Source organism: Balaenoptera acutorostrata, chromosome 10, assembly GCF_949987535.1.
Source record: "Balaenoptera acutorostrata chromosome 10, mBalAcu1.1, whole genome shotgun sequence".
Taxonomy (NCBI): domain Eukaryota; kingdom Metazoa; phylum Chordata; class Mammalia; order Artiodactyla; family Balaenopteridae; genus Balaenoptera; species Balaenoptera acutorostrata.
Genome location: NC_080073.1, coordinates 72,260,745 through 72,283,050, shown reverse-complemented (window position 1 = coordinate 72,283,050; position 22,306 = coordinate 72,260,745). Strand labels below are relative to the sequence as shown.

The window sequence follows — 22,306 nt, the reverse complement described above, 5'->3', positions numbered from 1 at the left end:
CGGTTTCACCGAGCAGGCTGTCCTGGTCACTCCGGGTCCCTGCCTGAGGCTGTCAGCCTCCGGACGGGTGTTGTCGATCTCCGCCTGAGAAGTCTGCTCAGCTCTCTGTCAGCCGTCTGTGATCCCCTCCACCAACCCCAAGACGCTCCAGCACTCCTCCATCCTGGCTTGTGTATGAACAAGTTCCTCTCCTCCCTCCTTTTCATGGATGTAAGGCAGCGCTGTCCAATGCAACTTTCTGGGGTGATGGAAATGTTCTCTATCTGTGTTGTCTGATGAGGTAGCCTGCCTTGGGCTTCACAAGCGGCTATTGTGACTGAGGAACTGAAATTGGAACTTTATTTTCATGGATATAAGTGCCCACGTGTAGGTAGCAGCTGCCACGTTGGATGGTGAAGGTTTGAGATTTTCCAAAAGAAATTAAAAGAGGGGAACTATAGGCACACCTTACTTTATGGTGCTTTGCTTTACTGCTCTTCACAGATACTGCGTTTTTTTACAAATTGAAGGTCTGTGGCAACCCTGCATCGAGCAAGTCTATCGGCGCCGTTTTTCCAACAGCATTTGCTCACTTTGTATCTCTGTGTCACATTTTGGTAATTCTCACAATATTTCCAACTCTTTCATTGTTATTATTTTTGTTACGGTGATCTGTGATCAGTTATCTTTGTTACTACTGCAACTCCCTGAAGGCTTAATAGTAGTAAGTTTTAGCAATAAAGTATTTTTTTAATAAAAGTATGTACATTTTTTTAGACTAATGCTATTGCACACTTAATAGACTAAAGTATAGTGGAAACATAACTCTTACATGCACTGGGAAACCAGAAAAACCCATGTGACTTGCTTTATTGTGATACTTGCTTTATTACGGTGGTCTGGAACCAAACCCACAATATCCCCAAGGTATGCCTGTAAACATACAAGTATCAATACTGTGGTAGTGTCGGCAGTGTTTGCAGAGGACTTATTTTGGATTCTAATTTCAAGACTGACTTTCGCTGTCAGATGACAGCTTAGTTGGAGAATCAGTCAGTCCTGCAGGCTTTCCCTGTTTTGTTGTTTTGTCCTTCCTTCCTACTTTCCTTTCTTCCGTTATGTTGAAGAAATGAATTATGCAGCATCCAGTTCTCACAGCTTAGAGCCCACAAGAGGCCTAATGCAACGGAGAGCCATTAAAGGTTTTTGAAATGGCGTGAAGTTTTTTGTTTCATTTTATTTTCGATGCACTCTAGTTACCTAGAATTAGATTAAATCATAATCCTGGGTTTGTGAAATAATCTCATTATTGATCCATGCATGGCCTTTTTTACCTTATTCATACAAATTTATTTACATGTTTTAATAATGTTATGAATTCCTAAGGAAATCCACTACCTCATCAATTTTTTTGGAAGAATCAGAACCCTGGCAAGAAGTTTTAACCACCTCTGTGGACTTTCCTACCCTGTACTTCCTCCCTCCCAAGGAAACACTCCTAAATGTGGTGTTTATCATTCCCTTGCTTTTGAAAAACGAGATGGTGTTTTTGAACTTTATAAGAATCGTGCTGTGTGCAGTCTTTCAGGAATTACTCTTTTTGACGCAACTGAAATTAACATACGTCATCCAGAGTTGCAGTTCATTTTCTCTGCGATCTCCTGTTCCATTAAATGAATATACCACACTTCCTGTTAGTGAACATTTGGGTTGTTTCCAGTTTATTGATATTATAAACAGTGCTGCTTTAAATGCTTGTATTCTCATTCATGTGTCTTGGTATACAGTTTCTCTAGGAGTGAAATTTGCTGGGTTACTGAATATGTGAATGTTTCATCTTGGCAAACAATTTGGCATTGTCTTATAGTGGTTGTGCTACTTTACGCTCCCCCAGCAGTACATAAGAATCCCCTGGATCCTCCCCAACATTCAGTATTATCATTCTGGACTTTTGCCAGTGGACTGGGTATAAAATGCTATTTTATTGTGGTCGTGATTTGTACTTCCTTGTTTAGAATGAGGTCAGTCATCTTGTCACCTATTAGCCATGTATATTTATTTTTCTCTTTAATACCAAATCATATCATGTGCCTATTTTTCTATTTGGTTATTTATCCTTTCATATTGGTTTGTTCCAAGTTCTTGATGTATGTTGCAAATGTCTTCTTCCAATTTGAAAAACAAGCCATACTTTGTGTAACAATTCTTTTGACAGTAGTAGTTCTTGAATTTGTCAGTTCTGTCTTTTATGGTTAGTGCTTTTTTTTTATTATTAATTTATTTATTTACTTTTGGCTGTGTTGGGTCTTCATTTCTGTGCGAGGGCTTTCTCTAGTTGCGGCGAGCGGGGGCCACTCTTCATCGCGGTGCGCAGGCTTCTCACTGTCGTGGCCTCTCTTGTTGCGGAGCACAGGCTCCAGACGCGCAGGCTCAGTAGTTGTGGCTCACGGGCCTAGTTGCTCCGCGGCATGTGGGATCTTCCCAGACCACGGCTCGAACCCGTGTCCCCTGCATTGGCAGGCAGATTCTCAACCACTGCGCCACCAGGGAAGCCCTGGTTAGTGCTTTTTGTACTTATTAATGAAACACCTCACCCAAGGTCAGAACAACTACCTATGTTTCTACTAGAATATTTAGTTTTGCTTTTTGCTTTTAAGTCTAGTTAATCTGTGGATAATTTCAGGGAATCCAGTTTCATTTTTTTCCATGTGAATGGTCATTTTTTCTAGTTCCTTTTATTGAATAGTTCCCACTTCCTCCATAAATCTACCATGTGTGCATTGGTCTGTTTTGGGTTCTGTTCTATTCAGTTTGTCTACCTCTATGCCAGTATCATACAGTCTTAATCTCCGTAGCTTCATAATAAGTCCATTATCTCATAAGGCAAGTCCTTTTTATTCTTCAGCAGTGCTTTAGCTATTCTAAGCTTTGTCCATCCATGGAAAGTTTAGAATCTGCCTACCAAGTTCCCTGGAAAATTCTGTTGGGATGTTTTTTCTTTTTTTATTGTGTTAAAATACACATAACATAAAATTTACCAGCTTATTTAAATGTACAGCTCATTGGTATTAAGTATTCACATTCACATTTATGCAGCCATCACCACCATCTATTCCCAGTCTCCAGTAAATCTGAAACTCTATACCTATCAAATAATGACTCCCCATTCTCCTCTTCCCCAGCCCCTGGCAACCACCATTATACTTTCTAGCTTTATGATTTTGGCTACTGTAAGAACCTCGTATAAGTGGAATCATGCAGTATTTGTCTTTTTGTGATTGGCTTATTTCACTTAACATAATGTCCTCGAGGTTCATTCATGTTGTGGCATATTGAGGAATTTCTTTTTAAGGCTGAATTATATTCCACTGTATGAATACGCTACATTTTGGTAATTCATTCATTGGTCAACTTGGGTTGCTTCTATGTTTTAGCTATTGTGAATAATGCTGCTATGATCATGGATGTACAAATATTTCTTTGAGACCCTGCTTTCAGTTCTTTTGGGTTTATACCCAGAAATGGAATTGCTGGATCATGTGGTAATTCTGGGTTTTTTGAGGAACTTCAATACCGTTTTCCACAGCGGCTATACCATTTTGCATTCTTATCAACAGTGCAGAAGGGTTCCAGTTTCTCCACATCCTCACCAACACTTGTTGTTTTCTGGTTTTTTTTTTTTTTTTATAGTAGCCATCCTAGTAAGTGTGAGGTAGTATTGCATTGTAGTTTTGATTTGTATTTCCTTAGTGGTTAGTGATGTTGAGCATCTTGTCATGTGTTTATTGGCCATTAATATATCTTCTTTGGAAAAATGTCTCTGAGTCCTTTGCCCATTTTTGAATTGGGTTGTTTTTGTTGTTGTTGAATTTTAGGAGTTCTCTATTATTCTAGATATTAATCCCTTAACAGGTATATGATTTTCAAATATCTCCCCCATTCTGTAGGTTGCCTTTTTCCTCTGTGGATAGTGTCTTTTATGTACAATTTTTTAAAATTTTCATGAAGTCCAGTTTGTTTTTTCTTTTGTTGCCAGTGCCTTTGGGTCATTGGATTTGGCAGCGATTTCTTGGATATGTTATGAAGCTTTATTCCTATGATTTCTTCTCAGAGTTTTATTGTTTTACATTTAGGTCTAACTGCATTCTTTTGCATGCGAATATCCAGTTTTCCCAACACCATTTGTTGAAAAGACTGTCCTTTCCCCATTGAATGGTCTTGGCACCCTTGTCAGAAATCGTTTGACTGTGTATGTGAGGATTTACTTCCTGGGCTCTGTTTTATTCCATTGGTCTTTATGTCTGTCTTTATGCCAATACCACACATTTGATTACTGTAGCATTGTAGGAAGTTCTGAAATTGAAATGTGAGACCTCCAGTTTTTTTGTTCTTTTTCAAGATCATTTGGGGTCCCTTGAGATTCCATATGAATTTTAGGATGGGTTTTTCTATTTATACAAAAAATATCATTGGGATTTTGTTAAGGATTGCATTGAATCTATAGATTGCTTTGGGTAGTATTGACATTTTAACAATATTAAAAAAAAAAACAAAAAAACAATATTAAGTCTTCCAATTCATGAACATGGGATGTGTTCCCATTTATTTATGTCTTTTTAAATTTCTTTCAGCAGTGTTTTGTAGTTTTTATTGTACAAGTCTTTCACCTCTTTGGTTTAAGTTAAATCCTAAGTATTTTATTCTTTCTGATGCTGTTGTAAATGGAATAGTTTTTGTAACTCCCTTTACAGATTGTTCATTGTTTGTGTATCTGTTGGGATTTTAATTGTATTGTATCAAGTTGGGGGGAATTGACATCTTTTTTGTTCACATCCCCACCTTCCCACAGCCATTTCCCTCCTATGCCCTGTTCTTTGCTCTAGGTAGTTGGCGCCTAGGCTCTACATCACCCAGGGTCCCTTGCCTGTTGGGTTCCTGATGGGTTTGGCCAATGAGATCAGGTTTTTTTTTTTTTTTTTTTTTTCTGCTCCTTGCTCTATTTCTACACTGGGTTTTTGACTGTAGCTAAGTTCCCTTCAGAGCTAAAACTCCTACAGGGCAGCCAATCTTCCATGGTGACTTAACTGGACTCCTAACTTAATTTCCTCCCCAGGTCCTTTTGGCCCAAGGCATGGTTATGGATCCTTAGTGTTGCTAGTCTGAGTGCTGTGCTATTCATTGCTGAGACCATTAAGTCTGCCCACACCTTCGTGAGTAGTCCTTTCATTAAATTCTTTATTTTAACCATCTGGGATGAATTCTGCTTTATGCTAGGATCCTGAGAGTTACAGTACCATGTTTAAAATTATATTTTCTATTATTGTCGTGGTTTATATTCTTATCACTCTCTTATCAATGCTGTAATATGTCTGTTTAGAGTCTTTGGAGTTTTCTCCACTAGCAACCACATCCTCTGCAACTAAAGACAATTTTTTCTCCTATCTTTAGGCCTTTAATTTCCTTTTCTTGTCCTATTGCAATATCTAGTATCTCAAGTACAATTTTGAATAGTAGTGGTAATAGAAAAATACTCCTAATGTTTCCCCATTTAGAATGATGTTTCTTTCTTTCTTTTTTTAATTTTTATTGGAGTATAGTTGCTTTACAGTGTTGTGTTAGTTTTAGAATGATGTTTCTCAGAAGTTTTTTTCACAAATTACTTTTTTTTCACAATAACTTTGAGGTAATGAAGTTCCCTTCCTAGTACTAAGTTTTTTTTTTTAATTATATACTTTCTTAATGTGTGTTAGGATGATCTATGATTTTTCTTTTTTACTCTGTTACTCTGAATGACATTGATAGCTTTTCTGATATTGTACCTGGAATACACTCAACCTAGGCATGGTCTGCTATGCTTTTGTCTACTGTTAGGTTCAGTTTGTTAATATTTTGTGTAAGTTTTTGCATTTATATCCATGAGTGAAATGGGTGTATGATTTTTCATTTTCATGCCTGCCTTAACTGATTTGTGGTATTAAATTTCAAAGAATGAGTTAGGTAGTGTATCAGGCTGCTAAAACAGAATGCCACAAATTGGGTAGCTTACGAACAGCAAATGATTTCTCACAGTTCTGGAGGCTGGAATTCAAGATAAGGGTGCCATCATGGTCAGGTGTGGGCTCTCTTCTGGGTCACAGACTTTTCATTGTATTATATCTTCACAAGGCAGAAGATACTGGAGAGATCTGTAGGATCTTTTTTATAAGAGCACTCATCCCTCCATCCTTATGACCTAATCACCTCCTAAAAGCTCCACCTTCTAACACCATGACATTGGTGGTAATCACTTCTTTAAAAGTTTGGTAGAGCTCACGTGTAAATTGTCTGTGCCTGGTATTTTATTTGCAGGGAGATTTTTAATTGCAGCTTCAATTTCTTTAATAGTTACTGTATTATTCAAGTTCTCTACTTTTGGAGTCAGTTTTGGTAGGTTTTTTTTTTTTAACTTGTCATTATTATGTCAGATTTGTTGTTTGAAATTGTTGGTAATATTTTCTTATTATCTTTTTATCTTAGTTTTACTTGCAGTTTTGTCTTTTTTATTCTTAATATGGTTTATTTGTGTCTTTATCTCTTTTTGTTGTTAAGTCTTGCAAGAGGTTTGTCCATTGTGCTATTCTTCAACAAACCAACTTTTCAACTTGTTGAACCTCTTATTGTATATTCGTATTCTATTTCATTATTTCTGTTTCTGTCCTAATGTAGCCTATTGTTTTCATAACATTTAGTTCTAAGTATTTCTTAATTTTTATTCTGATTTTTTCTTTGATCTATGAGATATTTAAAAGTGTTTTTAATTTCAAAATATGAGGATTTTAATTCATATTTTTATTAAAGTGTAATTATATTGTGGTCAGAGAATCTTATCTCTATGAAACTTATCCTTTTAAATTTATTGAGGATTGCTTTATGACGTAGTATATTGGCAGTTTTTATAAATATTTTTTATATACTTGAGGAGCTTGTCCTTTAATTATTACATGAAGAAGTCTATATTTGTTCATTGGATCCAGCTGGTTAATTTTATTTCCCAAACCTTTGGTTATGTCAATCTTGGCTGGCTTTTTATCTGCTTGGCCTGCCAATAATAAATAAGTAGGTGGATTTGTTAGTTTCTCCCAGAGGTCCTGTTGCTTTTATTTTATCTATAGTTGAGGTGGTTTTATTAGGTTCATATGTGGTTAGAATTGTTGTGTCTTCTTCATAAATTGGATCTTTTATCACTATGTAGTAGGTCTCTCTCCATAATGATACTTTTAGTGTTAAGGTCTATGTATTTTATTTTACTAAAGCTATATCAGCTTGCTTTTAGCTTTAGTATGCTGTTTTATCTGTTTTCATCTATTCATTTTAAACCTTTCTGTATTCTTATACTTTAGATATGTCTCTTATAATAGCACATAGCTGTTACTTTGATCAAATTTGACAATCTTTGACTTTTAACTGGCAAGTTTATTCTAGTTGCCTTTGTTGTAATTATTGAAATAGTTGGACCCATTTCTACGCTTTTTTTAGCTGTCATACTTTTTTGTGCTTCTTTTTCCTCCTTTTGACTTTTAAATAAATGACCCTCCCCCTTTTTTCTTCCTAACAAGGCAAAAAGTTTAGCACACTGTTAGGCCCTTGATTTTTTTCAACCCTCCCCCACGTGTATTGTTGATATTTTCTATAATTTTTCTTTCAGATCATTACAAATAGTCTGCCCCTCTGTATCTCTTGTAAGCACACGCTCTGCCTTTTTTTTTTTTTTTAATTATTTATTTATTTATTTTTGGCTATGTTGGGTCTTCGTTTCTGTGCGAGGGCTTTCTCTAGTTGTGGCAAGCGGGGGCCACTCTTCATCGTGGTGCACGGGCCTCTCACTATCGTGGCCTCTCTTGTTGCGGAGCACAGGCTCCAGACGCGCAGGCTCAGTAGCTGTGGCCCACGGGCCTAGTTGCTCCGCGGCATGTGGGATCTTCCCAGACCAGGGCTCGAACCCGTGTCCCCTGCATTAGCAGGCAGATTCTCAACCACTGTGCCACCAGGGAAGCCCCCATATGCTCTGCCTTTTAAGATAACAACAAACTTTACCAAGGTATTTGATCATTCATAATTTCCATAATTCTTACAGCATCTCCTGAATTTGTTTCTCTTCTTATTTGAATATTTCCTCTAAAAGTTTTTTGATGTGGGTCTAATGGTGACTCTAATTTTGATGGTGAATCTAATTAAATCTGACATACCAGGTAGTTTTTTAAATGTTTTAAAGTAGTAGTTTTATAATATTTTGAATGCTTTTAAAATCTTATGTTCAAGGTTCATTCCTTCATTATGTTAAGAATGTCACTGCATTGTCTCCTTACAGTCAGTCTGGCTGTTGGGAAAAGTCTGATGTCAGTCTGGGTTTTGCTCTTGGTAATATACTCTTCTTCTCTGGAAGTTATTAGAGTGTTGCCTATGTTATTTGATTTTCTTAAATTTTACTATAATGTGTCTAGGATAGGCTTTTCCTCATCTGTCCTGTTGGCATTCAGTGAAATCGTCCTTTCATTCTATTACATTTGCGTTACATTTGGGGAAATTTTTCTTCATTACTCTATTATGTTTTGAGATATTACTTCCTTCTCTCCAGTTTAATTTTTTTCTGGGACTTCTATTATCTGGTTGTTGCTCCTTCTACTTAGGGCCTCCACAGTTCTTAAAATATATTTTGGTATCTTATTCTCTTCCTCTTTTTTCCTGGGAGAGCCCTTTAATCTTACCTCCCAACTCATCAATTTCTCCTGTGTTGATATTACCATTTAACTTATTTCTTGTGTTCTTTATTTCACAATACTGTTTTTAACTACTACTTTCCCTTGTTCCCTTTTATAATGAAAAATTTTGTTTCATATTGTTAATATCTTCTGTTATTTCTTTTATTGTACTTATGTTTATCTTACATTCTTGGTCTGTTTGATCATTTCTTTTCTATTGATATATATAGAGGGTTGGGGGTGTTTTGGGTTTTTTTGTTTTGTTTTGTTTTTGGTGGGGGAAGCACTGGTTGTACTTCTCAAGGGTCTCCTTAGTTTAGCCAGTAAGTTTGTTCCCCTGAGGCTATTAGCTATTCTGTATGGCACTGCTTAATGGGAAAAGGTTTAAGGCCAGATCTTAGTCTTCAGTAGGCCCAGTGAGCTCAAGATCCCAGAAAATCCCAGTTATTCACCCATGTTTGTAATCTCCCCACCAGTGACCAGCCTGGCCACGTAGGACACAGCGCAGGTCGTTTCCTTGCATAACTCTGGGAGATGCTGTTGACTTAGAATATGATGGGAATGGCACCTCCTGGAGTGATATAACATGACAGTCTGCAGACCTTCACCTTCAAACCCTCAGGGAGAAACAGATCTGGAAGGAGGCAGTTACTCTCCGTTTTAATCCACCAGTCCTGGGGCTTTGGAGGGGGAGGGTGGAGGAATGAATCCCAGCAGGGCTTTGGCAGCTTCCCTGAGCTGACCTCCTAAGCTAGTTCTCTGGAGCTCTTACCACCAAATTCTTCAGGAAGGGGACGGCATTGATTGTTCTGAGGCATCAGTGGATGAGGGTAAGGAGAGAGCTTGAACTGCTTTGCTTTCCTTTAACTGCTTCCATTCTCTGCCAGTCTCCTTCAACCTCAGGCTACACACCCCCTCCCCCACACCAGCTCAAAAGGACTGTCCATCTTCCTGTGAGTTTCTTGAGATTGTCTTTTTTTTAAGTTCCTGGATTCTGTGTTTCTTCAGGGTTGATTTGGTGGAGGGAGCCAAAAACTACTACAAATTTTCCGTATTGTCAGAGTCCCAGAGGAAAGTTCTTTTCTTTGTTTTTAAAACAACAACGTTTATCTTTAAACTTTCATTTTCTTGCTACAAAAGTAATACATGTTTATTTCAGATAAGCAAAAATAGTATCACTACTGCCCAACTGTAACCACTGTTAACATTTTGGTTTGGCGACCTTCCTTTCCTTTTTCTTCGCACCTAGTTTTCAACTGCTGTTTTTAACCTGCCCTCTGGATTTAATGTGACGTGTATTTCCCGACATCCTAACTTATTCTTTTACAGAGTCATTTTTAGTTGCATAATACTCCATCATCATTTAGACAAAGCATAATTTAGCCAGTTTTCTGTTGTTGGCCATCTGGATGTTTTCCTACATCCCTTTATTATGTATTGCTCAATGATCAACATCCTTGTAGATAAATATTGTTCACATCCATGACTATTGTTTGGTTTGGTTTTTTGCTGTGTGTGTGGTTTTTTTTTTTTTTGGTTTTATTTAGATTCCACATGTAAGTGAGATTATACGGTATTTGTCTTCTCTATCTGACTTATTTCATTTAGCATAATCCCCTCAAGGGCTATCCATGTTGTCACAAGTGGCAAGATTTCCTTCTTTTTTATGGCTGAATGATATTCCATTACACACACACACACACACACACACACACACACACACACACCACGTTTTCCTTATCCATTCATCCATTGATGGACAAATCTTGGTTATTATAAATAATGCTACAGTGAACATAGGGATGCATATATCTTTTTGAGTTAATGTTTTCACTCTCTTTGGATAAATACCCAGAAGTGGAATTGCTGATCATATGGTTGTTCTGTTTTTAATTTTTTAAGGAACTTCTGTGCTCTTTTCTATAGTGGCTGCTGCAATTTACATTCCCACCAGCAGTGCACAGGGGTTCCCTTTTCTCCACATTCTTGCCAACACTTGTTATTTCCTGTCTTTTTGATCATAGTCATTCTGACAAATGTGAAGTGATATCTCATTGTGATTTTGATTTGCATTTCCCTGATGATTAGTAATGTTGAGCACCTTTTCATATACCCATTGGCCATCTGTGTATCTTCTTTGGAAAAATGTTTATTCAGATCCTCTGCCCATTTTTTAATAGGTTTTTTTTTTTTATGTTGAGTTGTATGAGTTCTTCATGTATTTTGGATATTAACCCCTTGTCAGATGTATCATTTGCAAATATCTTCTGCCATTCATTAGGTGGACTTTTCATTTCGCTTGCTGTGTGGAAGCATTTTCGTTTGATGCAGCCCCACTTATTTTTGCTTTTGTTGCCTTTGCTTTTGGTGTCCAATCCAAAACATCACCAAGACCAATGTCAAAGGGGCTTACTGCCTGTTTCCTCTTAGGAGTTTTATGGTTTCAGATCAAGATTTAATCCATTTTGAGTTAGTTTTTGTGTATGGTATAATATAGTGGTCCAGTTTCATTCATTTGTACTTGGCTATGCAGTTTTCCTGGCACCATTTATTGAAGAGACTGTCCTTTCCATGCTTGGCTCCTTTGTTGTAAATTAATTGACCATATGTGCATGGCTTTATTTCTGGTCTCTCTATTCTGTTCCATTGATCCATGTGTCTTTTTTTATGCCAGTACCATACTGTTTTGATTGCTATAGCTTTGTAATATGGTTTGAAATCAGGGAGTGTGATGCTTCCAGCTTTGTTCTCCTTTCTCAAGATTGCTTTGACTATTGAGAGTCTTCTATGGTTCCATACATATTTTAAGATTGTTTGTTCTATATCTGTGGAAAATGCCATTGGAATTTTGATAGGGATTACATTGAATCTGGAGATTGCTTTGGGTAGTATGGGACATTTTAACAATATCAATTCTTCTAATCCATGAGCAGAGAATATCTTTCCATTTATCAATATTTGTGTTGTCTTCAATTTCTTTCATCAGCGCATTACGGTTTTCAGTGTACAAGTCTTTCACCTCCTTGGTTAAATTGATTCCTAGGTATTTTATTCTTTTTGATGCAATTGTAAGTTGTAAATTGTTTTCTTAATTTCTGTTTCTGATAATTTGTTATTAGTGTATGAAAATGCAATGAATTTTTGCATATTAATTTTGTATCCTGCAACTGTACTGAATTTGTTGATTAGTTCTACTGGTTTTTTGGTGGAGTCTTTGGAGTTTTCTATGTATAATATCATCTGCAAATAGTGACAGTTTTACCTCCTCCTTTCTGATTTGGGTGCCTTTTATTTTTCTTTTCCAATTTCTGTGGCTTGAACTTCCAATACTATGTTGAATAAAAGTGGCACAAGTGATCATCCTTCTCTTGTTCCTGATCTTAGAGGAAAAGCATGTAGCTTTTCACTGTTGTGTAAGATGTTAGCTGTGGGCTTGTCATATATGGCCTTTATTATGCTGAGGATCATTCCTTCTTTCTATACCCACTTTATTGAGAGTTTTTAATCATGAACTGATGTTGAATTTTATAAAATGCTTTCTCTGTATCTATTGAGATGATTGTATGATTTTTATTCTTCAATTTGTTAATGTGGTGTATTGCATTGATTGATTTGTGGATGTTGAGCCATCCTTGCATCCCTGGAATAGATCCCATTTGATCATGGTGTATGATCCTTTTAATGTGTTGTTGAATTTGGTTTCCTAATAATATTTTGTTGAGGATTTTTTCATCTATGTTTATCTAACTCTGATTTTTGAAAGAGTCATCTTCTGTTATCTCTGTCCTTCCTTCTTCCTCTTTCACTCTTCTGTTGGGTTGGCCAAAAAGTTCATTTGGGTTTTTCTGTAACATCTTACAAAAACCTGAATCTCCTCCCTCTTGCGTCTCCCTCCCACCCTCCCTATCCCACCCCTCTAGGTGGTCACAAAGCACTGAGCTGATCTCCCTGTGCTATGTGGCTGCTTCCCACTAGCTATCTATTTTACATTTGGTAGTGTATATAAGTCCATTGCCACTCTCTCACTTCATCCCAGCTTACCTTTCCCCCTCCCCATATCACAGCATTCTTTTAAAATGTTTGCTGATTCTTTTTTTTTAATATTTATATTTATTTTTATTTTTGGCTGCATTGGGTCTTTGTTGCTGCGCGTGGGCTTTCTCCAGTTGTGGCGAGCGGGGGCTACTCTTCGTTGCGGTACATGGGCTTCTCATTGTGGTGGCTTCTGTTGTTGTGGAACATGGGCTGTAGGCACGCAGGCTTCAGTAGTTGTGGCTCACGGGCTCTAAAGCGCAGGCTCAGTAGTTGTGGTGCACAGGCTTAGTTGCTCCACGGCATGTGGGATTTTCCTGGACCAGGGCTCGAACCCGTGTCCCCTGCATTGGCAGGCAGATTCTTAACCACTGCACCACCAGGGAAGCCCATATTTACTGATTCTTAGCTGTGTATTCATTTCAGTGCCCAAGGCTTCTGTTGGCCTGGCTGTCAGTGCTATATCTGTTTATGCTGGTTGCCTCTGAGTTTGTGGAGAAGGGAAGTGAAGTTCTTCTGGACTCCAGGGATCCCGTCTCCTGAGTATCTGCAGCTACTCAGGGCTGCCCCCACCCCTTCAGCTCGCTTAAGTACTGTAGCCTTGGGGTAAAAGCTGCTGCCTTCCTCCTGCTCACAGGCATGGGAGGGAGACCAATGTACCCAACTCACCCGTCTATAGTTCCCCAGGCAGGCAACCTCCTTGACAGGCCCAGGGCCCCTCCTGCTCCTTGCCTAGGTGACTGCTAAGCTGGATGCAGCTAGTTACCCTCCCACTTTGTATAGAACCGTCTCCTGTGTGCACTTTGGGCTCTGGTCTCCTTGATCCATCTGATCCCATCTGCACTCTAGCAAAGTGAGCACTCGGTGTTTGATCTTTTGGTTATTTCTTATTCTTATATTTCTTATTACTCTAAGCCTGGTTAATAGAGGTCCGCAGAGAGCCCCTTTTCCATCCATCTTATTTGGCTCAGAGTTTCTCCTTCCAGCCCTTCTCCTGGCCTCACCAAGAGCAAAAAGGCTGATACCCCTTCCTGTTCTCTCTCCAGCACAGCTCCACCAGCTGGAAGGGCTGAGGACCATTGGCATCACCACCAACGGCATCAGCCTAGCCCGGCTGCTGCCTCAGCTTCAGAAAGCTGGTCTCAGTGCCATCAACATCAGCCTGGACACGCTGGTACCAGCCAAGTTCGAGTTCATTGTCCGCAGGAAAGGTGATCAGATGGGGTTCATGGTGGACGGTGACCCTCCCAGGCCCTCGTAGCTGGGGAGCGGTGGCTGGTGCAAGGGGCCTGGTCTCCCTCTTGGTGTCTGGGCTATAGCTAAGCCTAGGCATTTACACCTCACCCCTCAGTCTTGCTAAAGGCCCCTCGTCTCTGTAGCCTCACTCTTGGGGACATTTTGGGATCGGATGCTAATGAGCTGTGGTGACCAGCCTCCCCGTACCCTGCCCCCAGTTTGCCCAGGACTGAGAGGGTTTCAAGAACACAGGACATTCTGTTTTAAAACCAAGACAGTCTCTGACAAACTGAGACAAGTTGGTTACCCTATAGTGAGCTCTGAGGAAATGTGGGGCAGCCTGGGGTGAAAGCAGCTGCCCTGGGGTTCCAGGGACAGGGCCAGCACTGCCAGCTGAGGGTCCCCCAGCACCTAAGGATGCTCCCTGAGCCCATCCTGTTGTAAGCCTCTTCCTGCAGCAAGCACACCCACAGCCTCCTCCTGCCAGGCTCCATCAGAGAGGGTGGCAGTGGAGAGTGGAGGGGCCCGAGCCCCGGGTCTCACTAGGCCAGCACCCACCATCTGTGGGCCCCAGGTTGGGATGGGAGGTTCTGCACGGGCTCAGATGCCCTTTGATTTGGGGAGGGTGGTGCATTACTGAGACCTCTCTGGAGGATCAGAGAGATGCCGGGGAGACCCAGCTCTCCCTCTGCTTCTCTGGAAACAGCCTCCAGCTTTCAGCCCCACCTCCTCTTTCCCCCCTCCCCCAGCGTGTGACTTCCTGTTTATATCTGGCAGTGTGCTGAGGAAGTGCTGGGGGAGGGGGGGGCGGGTCTTTGCCCTCTAAAGGGCTGCTCCAGGCGCTGTGGAGGGGACAGACGCACAGCACACTGTCCTGCCTTACAGGCTACAAAGGGCCGAAAGGTTTGATGCCATGGAACCACCTTTGCTTGTCTTGTGGTATCAGTTCAAGCACTTCAGAGAGGAAGAGAGAATTCTTTCTCTCTAGGGCTCTCTCTCCCAGCAGGGGGAGACTGGGAGGGCTTCAAGGAGGAGGCATTCATGCTGGCCCTTGAGGAACGGGGTGTTCAGATCAAGGGAGCTTACTCTGAGGAGGAATGTCAGTCAAGAACCGCAGGGGCTCTGATGTGGGAAAGTGGAAGGTATAACCGTGAGCTTTACCCACAGAACCCGCTGCCCCACTTCCCCATGCGCCCTGCCTCCTTGACTCCTTCCTGGAATGAGGATCGGAGACAGTAGATCCTGATGCCAGATCTGCCTTCCCATTCATATCCCTGTGTCCCCTGCCTCCTTTTGGAGGGAGAGGGCTTGACGGAAGAGAGAACTTCTAGATTATCCTAACGGCATTCTGTATAAAAGCTGTACAGTCTTTCCTTTGCCGTCTCTTCCTGCTGTCTTACTCTGACAATGCTGCAAGGAAATGGTGGAGGCTGGCTGGGGGTGGAGGAGGGGCCAGTATGCCGGAGGCACTCACATGTTTGGATACATGAGTGAGCTGGGCTGGGGAGGAGAAGCCAGCCTGGGATCACATTTACTGCACTAACCACAGAGATAGGAGAGAGCCACGTGCACGGGAATCGCTCACCAGCCCTGGCCCAGCACCTATGCTCGGTGAGAATATGAAGAGTGGGTGAACGGACGGACTGGTGAGGAGCAGGCGCCGGGAGGGAGTTGGGGCACCTGCCTTCTGTGCGAGGCCCCCAGCTGAGCACTGCCTCTCTCTGGACCTCGGTTTCCTCGTCTGGACGAGGATGAGAGGGTTCACCTAGGTCAGGGTCCACACACTACAGCCCACCAGCCAGCTCCAGCCCCCTGCCTGGTTTGTTTTTTTTTACAGCCTTCGAGCTAAGAATAGATTTTGCAGATAACATTTGCAATGAATTTAATGATAGGGAACATTAACCATGAATCCCGATTAAGCAAAATACTATCCCTGCAAAAAGAATTCCACTCTTTCATTCTATTCTAGAGTGGTGTTACAAATATTATACTCAATTATTACCATATTCTGAATTTAGTCAATAAAATCTTTATGATGTATATCTACATAATATCCTCAATTTTGCCTCTGGGCCTCCAGAGCCTAAAATATTTACTGGCTGGTCCCCAGACTCGGCGGTCTCTGAGGTTCCTTGTGGCTCTGGTGCTTTCTATGGGTGTGAGGACGTGGGGGAGAGGAAGGCAGTGCCTGGACCCTGTTCCTCTCCCTCCCCACAGGCTTCCGCAAGGTCATGGAGGGCATCCACAAGGCCATTGAGCTGGGCTACAGTCCTGTGAAGGTGAGGACTTCCTGGCCCCAAGACAGCCCCCAGCCCTGGCCAGTGTACCTGCGGTGTACCCCTCTCCACTTCCTGGCCTGCTCCATCCAGCCCTGCCCCCCACTCCCCACAAGGGAGGGTAGAAAACCAGTGAGCCATGGAATCTTCCAACCCACGGAGAACTGGGGGAGGGACACAAGGAACGGGACCCTGGATGGAGAGTCTTAGGCAGGTGTCAGATCCCCGACAAGGGTCATCCCTGGAAAAGAACGCAGTGGGGATAGCCCTTGTGGTCCCCTTATCCCTGGACCAGGTGAACTGTGTGGTGATGCGAGGCCTGAATGAGGACGAACTCCCGGACTTCGTGGCCTTGACCGAGGGCCTTCCCCTGGACGTGCGCTTCATAGAGTACATGCCCTTTGACGGTCAGTGCTGCAGGGCGGGGTGGGTGGGGGAAGAGGAGGCCGGGCCTGTCGGCAGAGCTGGACCAGAGCCCCGCTGAGAGCACGGCGGGGGGCTGTCAAGAACCCTGGGAAAGGCTGAGTAGGGCAGACAAGGTCTGGCTGCCCCTGTGGGTGCTGCTGACCCCGGATCCCGCTGTGTGTGTAGGAATTTCTCCAGGGATGGTGGGGAGGGGCCTGGGCAGGCACCAGGACTGCGATGGGGGTCGGAGGCTTCTCAGAGTGGGCATGGCTGTGATTCCATCCACTCATTTCAGGCACCTTGTGCCCTCCTGGCCCGGCGGCGGAGAACTGGTTCCTGGGCTGTGGGAGGGTGAACTTGAAGCCCCTGGGTCCCCACAGCCTGTGACTCAGTAACTCCCACTCCCCAATACAGGCAACAAGTGGAACTTCAGGAAGATGGTCAGCTACAAGGAGATGCTGGACACCCTCAGGCAGCAGTGGCCGGAGCTGGAGAAGCTGCCGGAGGAGGAATCCAGCACAGCCAAGGTTGGCGGGAGGGCAGGGATGGGGCCGGGAGAAAGGTGGTGCTTCCACCCTAGGACGGGAGAGCTGGCAGGGCTGCTTTGGGGGTGGAGTCAGTGATGCAGGACAGTGCCTCTTAAGCAGGAAGTGTTACAGGGCCATCATAGCAGCCTCCCTGCTTCACTGACGCAGAAGCAGGCCCAACGTGGGGCAGGGGTTAAGGAACTTGTTGTAGGATGCACTGGACTGAGTGGTGGAGCGGGTGCTTGTCTGGCTCTTCCACGTGGCTCTCCCTGGCCGTGCTGCCCTCAGGTTCCTGCATCTTTAGTAGCCTTTGTTTTGGGCAGGCCAGGTGCAGGCGGAGAGCTCATGGGCTTCATACTGGAGTCTTCTGTTGTCCGAGGGCCTCGGGGGCTGCTTTCTGCAGGGCTCCTGGGGAGAGGGCCGAGAGGTAAGGGCTCTGATGTCAGGGAGAGAGCTGGCACTCAGCTGCCCATCCGCCTCCCCTCCGCTGCTCACCCACAGGCCTTTAAAATCCCTGGCTTCCGAGGCCGAGTCAGCTTCATCACGTCCATGTCTGAGCATTTCTGTGGGACCTGCAACCGCTTGCGAATCACAGCTGACGGGAACCTCAAGGTGAGTGTCCCCTTCCCCACGGGCACCCCTGTCCCTTCTGCGCTCTGTTTATGTCTTCCTACCCGCGCCCCCTGATTGGAGGTGAGGCTAGCAGGGTACCCGGGGTGATGGTGAAATAGTGTCAGATATGGGGGGATCGTGGGAGCAGCAGATCACGGTGAACTCGTGGCTCCCATGGAGCCGTCACCCTGGTTCTTTCCTTCCTCGGGTCCCTGGTTGATCAGGAGCCACTCTCCAGGACCCAGTGCTGTGGAAGGGCTGGGCGGGGATCCATGTGCCCTTTGCCCCCAGCCCCCACCCTGGTCGGCCCCTCCCACCAGGCCAGGGGTCCATTCCTGAAACCAGCATCCTTACTCGTGCCCGGTATCTCACCAGCACATGCTGTGCGTTCAGCCCTGGGGGTGGGCGGGTGGAAGGGAGGTGCGGACATGCCCATCTTCTGTGAGGTCACAGAGACTCCCTGTGACACCAGACAAAGAGCTAATGGGTGGCAGCACGGGATTCTCCATCAAATGAGGGGCCGGACAGGCCTCTGGTGGTGAACCTGGAGGGAGCGCACAGGGACCTCAGTGAGCCATGGAGACGGGGCGGGGGGTGGGGGGGGGGGATGGATGCGTATCTGGGGTTCATCCTGATTTGGCCAGGGCAGATTAAAGTCAGCTATGGGGAGGCCACCTCGTGGAGGGCTTGAGTGACCCCATGCAAGGTGCAGAGTGTGTCCTGTTGACAGGAGGACACTGGGCAGAGTTTTTATACAGGGGGGGAGGCAGGATCCCCCATTCATGTTTTAGGAAGAATAACTCCCGGGTTGAATTTGGAAATAGAAAGACAGTTAGATGGCCACTTAGTGATGTTCCAGATACGTAAGAGTTAAGGTGAAGGTGGGAAGGAAGAGTGAAAGAACTTGGAGCTGCAGGTGTGGGTGGAGAGAGAGGCCCCCGGCTGTCTGGTCAGCTCTGGGACCTGCTTGGGATCGGGGGCGAGGGTGCTGGTGGGTGGGTTTGGACCGTCAGGCTGGACACCCGGTAGGAACTGTGCGGCAGGTTGTTGTAAAGCGAGGGGGTTTTCTGGGCTGGAGGCCCAGGACTGAGCGGACAGTCGGTGGTAACTGTGTCAGTCAGTCCCGTCCACGCCCCTGCAGGAGGTGGAGGGAGGATTCTAAGGAGAATGTGAGGAAGAGGCTGTTTATAGCGCAGGGTTAAGGGGGCCTGTAAGGGCACTGGATGAGCAGCAGCAAACTGCCATCCCACCCGTGGGAGGAAGGGGCAGGGGTGGAGTTGGCGTCACTGGGCTCCCAGGAGAGCTGGAGCGGCCGCCTGGCTGGGGCTGTGATTGTGGATGGAAGCACCACTGCCGAGAAGTGCCCGGCCTCTCTCCGCTCTCACCCTCTGACCTCCCATCAGCCAAACCCAGGCGGAAGCCAGCAGGAGGGGGGCTCCGGTTGCAGAGAAGGGCAGAGAGTGGAACCTGGGGGCTGGTGGGGAGCGAGGAAGGGGGACTGACCAGCTCGGGGAAGTAGGTGTGTCTTCTGCTCAGATCGCGTTCATAGCTTCTCTGATGGTCTCTGCTTGTCAAACGTGCTTCTATGCCCACAGCACCCTGTACAGAGCTGACATGTGGTGGGTGCTTTGTGGGGCTTCATGGGAGGAAGTAGGTGTCCCACTTTCTGGGACCGCCCCATCCACCCTGAGCGCCCCAGAGCCCCCCAGAGCTGCCAGCCTCTCCCAGAATCAGGGGAGCCTTGAGTCAAGTTTGAATGACCGCAGGATGCCGTCTCCACCAGCCCTCTGCTGTTCAGCCCCCAGTCAGGGACCAAAGACCAGAGCAGGGGCAGGCGGGCAGGGTCCGGGCGCAAAGGGACTGGAGGAGGATGGGGGGAAGTGGGTGCACGTGCCAGGCCTGGAGGGGCTGCCAGGACTCCGCTCCCACTGACCGGGGTCCGTCCTCATGGCAATGAAGAGGCCTTGCCATGGACTGTCTCAGGAGAGGGTGTGGATCTAGATTTTGATGTACCACATCTGCCACTGGCGGTTATTTGGTTTTTTCAAGTACGCGCCACGCGCTGAAGGAAACATGACCGGAAGTCAGATGCAGGCCTTGGGGGGTGTCTGCTTTTGCCTCCTGCCCTTCCAGCCCCTCCGACTCCTCCATCTGGCACCTTCGGCCCCTCATTGCAGGAAGACCTGCTTTGAGTATGACCAGCCATGGGAGGCCCTCATGCCCAGCCCAGGGGGGCTCCAAGGATGGGGGCCAAGGCTCAGGATGAGGGGGGCATGTTGGCCTCACCGCAATGCGGCCTCTCCAGGTCTGCCTCTTTGGGAACTCAGAGGTATCTCTACGGGATCACCTGCGGGCGGGGGCCTCTGAGGAGGAGCTGCTGAGCGTCATCGGGGCTGCCGTGGGCAGGAAGAAGCGGCAGCATGCAGGTAAGGGGGCGGGGAGGCCAGGCTGGGTGGTGAGTGGGCCGTTGTCAGCAGGAGGGAGGTCTGGAGTTAGCCAGTGGCACTCAGTGTGGTCCGTGCTCTCCATCTCTCCTGCTGGACCTCTAGATTTGGGGTGCGGTGATACTTCTCCTTCCCAGGGGAAGCTGGCAGAGCAGAGCCTGCACAGGACGGGGGACCCCACATTCTCTCGGGCTGTTTCATTGGGTGGTGGAGAAAGAGGGGTGTCATTGCCCCTCTCTCATCCCTGACAGGGAGGGCAGGGTCCTGGCATCCAAAACCTGTTACGGGCTCCATCATGGGCGACCTTGCGGTGTACAGTGGGGGTTTATTGTCGGGGTGCGGTAGGTGAGTGCGTGTCCACGGGGCTGTCATACCGCTGTGTCCATCGTCCGTTTCAGTGAACTCTTTTCCCCGCCCTCTTTCTCTCCCTGCTTCCCTGCTCTCCTCTCCCTCCCCACCCTTTCCTCGCCCCAGGCATGTTCAGTATTTCCCAGATGAAGAACCGGCCCATGATCCTCATCGGTGGGTGACCCATCAGTACGTAACCACTCACCCTTGTCACGGGGGGATCCCGTGGGGCGGGGTCCCTGCTGTAGGCGCCCCCCCACCCTGATCCTGCACTTCATCCTGAGGTTCTCATCCTTCACCTTTTCCTACCCCTCCAAGCCTTTACTGCGGCTTTTCTTCCCTTCCCTGGCTCCCTCTTACTGCACATGCCACAGAAATCATCGTTCTGTCTCACCGGAAATCGGGTCGGGGGGTCCTCCGGGTTGATGATCGCTATGTTAGTTGTCCCCTGAAAATGGAGCTTCTGGGTAAGACAGAGATCTTGTCCTCGGCTTTAGAATCTCCCAGCTTGGATACAGTCACAGGCATCCCTTCCCTTCCGTACTGTGGGTCAATCCACGCGCGTGTCCAGACCATTAGTGCCCGTTGGTCCTTGTGTTGTTACGCTTCTGTGTGGGCAGGGCTTAGGCAGCAAGCTAAGAGTGCTACTCAGCTTTCTAGGGAGGACACAGCCAGGATCTCAACTGCCCAATTCCTTAACTCCCGGGAACTTATGTGCCCAGGGCGTCTCTTATGCGCACAGGATGCTTCAAACAGAAACACCTTTTTATTGAGCCATATGTGGTCTCTAACCCTGGGGAAATAGCTGGTCCGGGCGGAGCTTTGGGGATGCTGTTATCGCTCTGGCGCATGCCCAGGCTAGAGCAGGGGAGGCCTCGCCCCCTTGGCCACAGCCAGATCTGGGCCCCTGAACTGTGCCCTAAGCAAGAGAAAGCAGTGAGAACAACCAGGGGAAGGGATTCTTTTCTCCAGCACTTGGAGCAGAGTGAGCCCTGAGGCATGTGGGCCAGAGTGGGCCAGAGACAGCCCAGGGACCACACCAGCCACCCAGAGAAGGAAGGGCGGCTCGCCACAGCATGCCATCGGGAAGAAAACTGTATCACCTCTCTTTTGCCCTCACCTCCGCCATCCTCATCCTCTTGTGTTGGGCCTTGACCCGTGCTGACACGCCTTGATGGCAAGGAGTCTGGGGTGCCTTGATAACTGTACCTCTGACACTGACAAGGTGGGGGGGCCAGAGCATGATGGAAAGCTGGAAGTTGGGAGGCCTCATTGCTTCAGAAGGAATAATAATACTCTCAAGGATATCGAGTAACTAAAGTGGTCTGATCTCTGTAAAACCAGGAGTTGCCTAGAACGGGGCCTCTTAGACTTTCACGTGCCTGTGAATCCCTTAGGGATCTTGTTATTTCAGATTCGGATTCGGGAGGCCTGGGCTGCATCTCTAACAGTCCTCAGATGGTGCTGGTGCCGCCGGTCCCTGCGCCACCCTTTGAGTAACAAGAGCCTACAAGGTCCCCAAGGCCCCTGGGACCATTCGAATCAGCCTGTCGCTTTGTGTATGCTTCTGATCTGCTTGAGACGTTGTTTGAATAGATTAAGTATTTACCTTCGTATGTTGTCCATAAACTATATGATTTCTGTTAGCCCTTCCCGGAGGATGTGAAGATGAGAGTAGCTAATTGGTAATTCAGGCTGAGGCCTCGCTA

General features: G+C 45.7%; 1 protein-coding gene across 9 annotated transcripts in view; it reads left to right on the top strand.

Annotated features, from left to right (window-relative positions):
• Window positions 1–22,306, top strand: part of MOCS1 (molybdenum cofactor synthesis 1) — a 47,043-nt gene that overhangs the window by 22,332 nt on the left and 2,405 nt on the right. For 4 of the 9 annotated variants that reach the window (XM_057554335.1, XM_028162787.2, XM_028162788.2 and 1 more), the window contains 7 exons: window positions 13,796–13,960; window positions 16,203–16,264; window positions 16,557–16,668; window positions 17,081–17,193; window positions 17,695–17,805; window positions 20,111–20,231; window positions 20,724–20,771. In XM_057554335.1, coding sequence (XP_057410318.1) covers window positions 13,796–13,960; window positions 16,203–16,264; window positions 16,557–16,668; window positions 17,081–17,193; window positions 17,695–17,805; window positions 20,111–20,231; window positions 20,724–20,771 — 732 coding nt within the window. Of the gene's footprint in view, window positions 1–13,795; window positions 13,961–16,202; window positions 16,265–16,556; window positions 16,669–17,080; window positions 17,194–17,694; window positions 17,806–20,110; window positions 20,232–20,723; window positions 20,787–22,011; window positions 22,113–22,306 lie in introns of those variants that run through there. The other 5 variants (XM_057554338.1, XM_028162790.2, XM_057554334.1 and 2 more) reach the window with 3 other exon arrangements.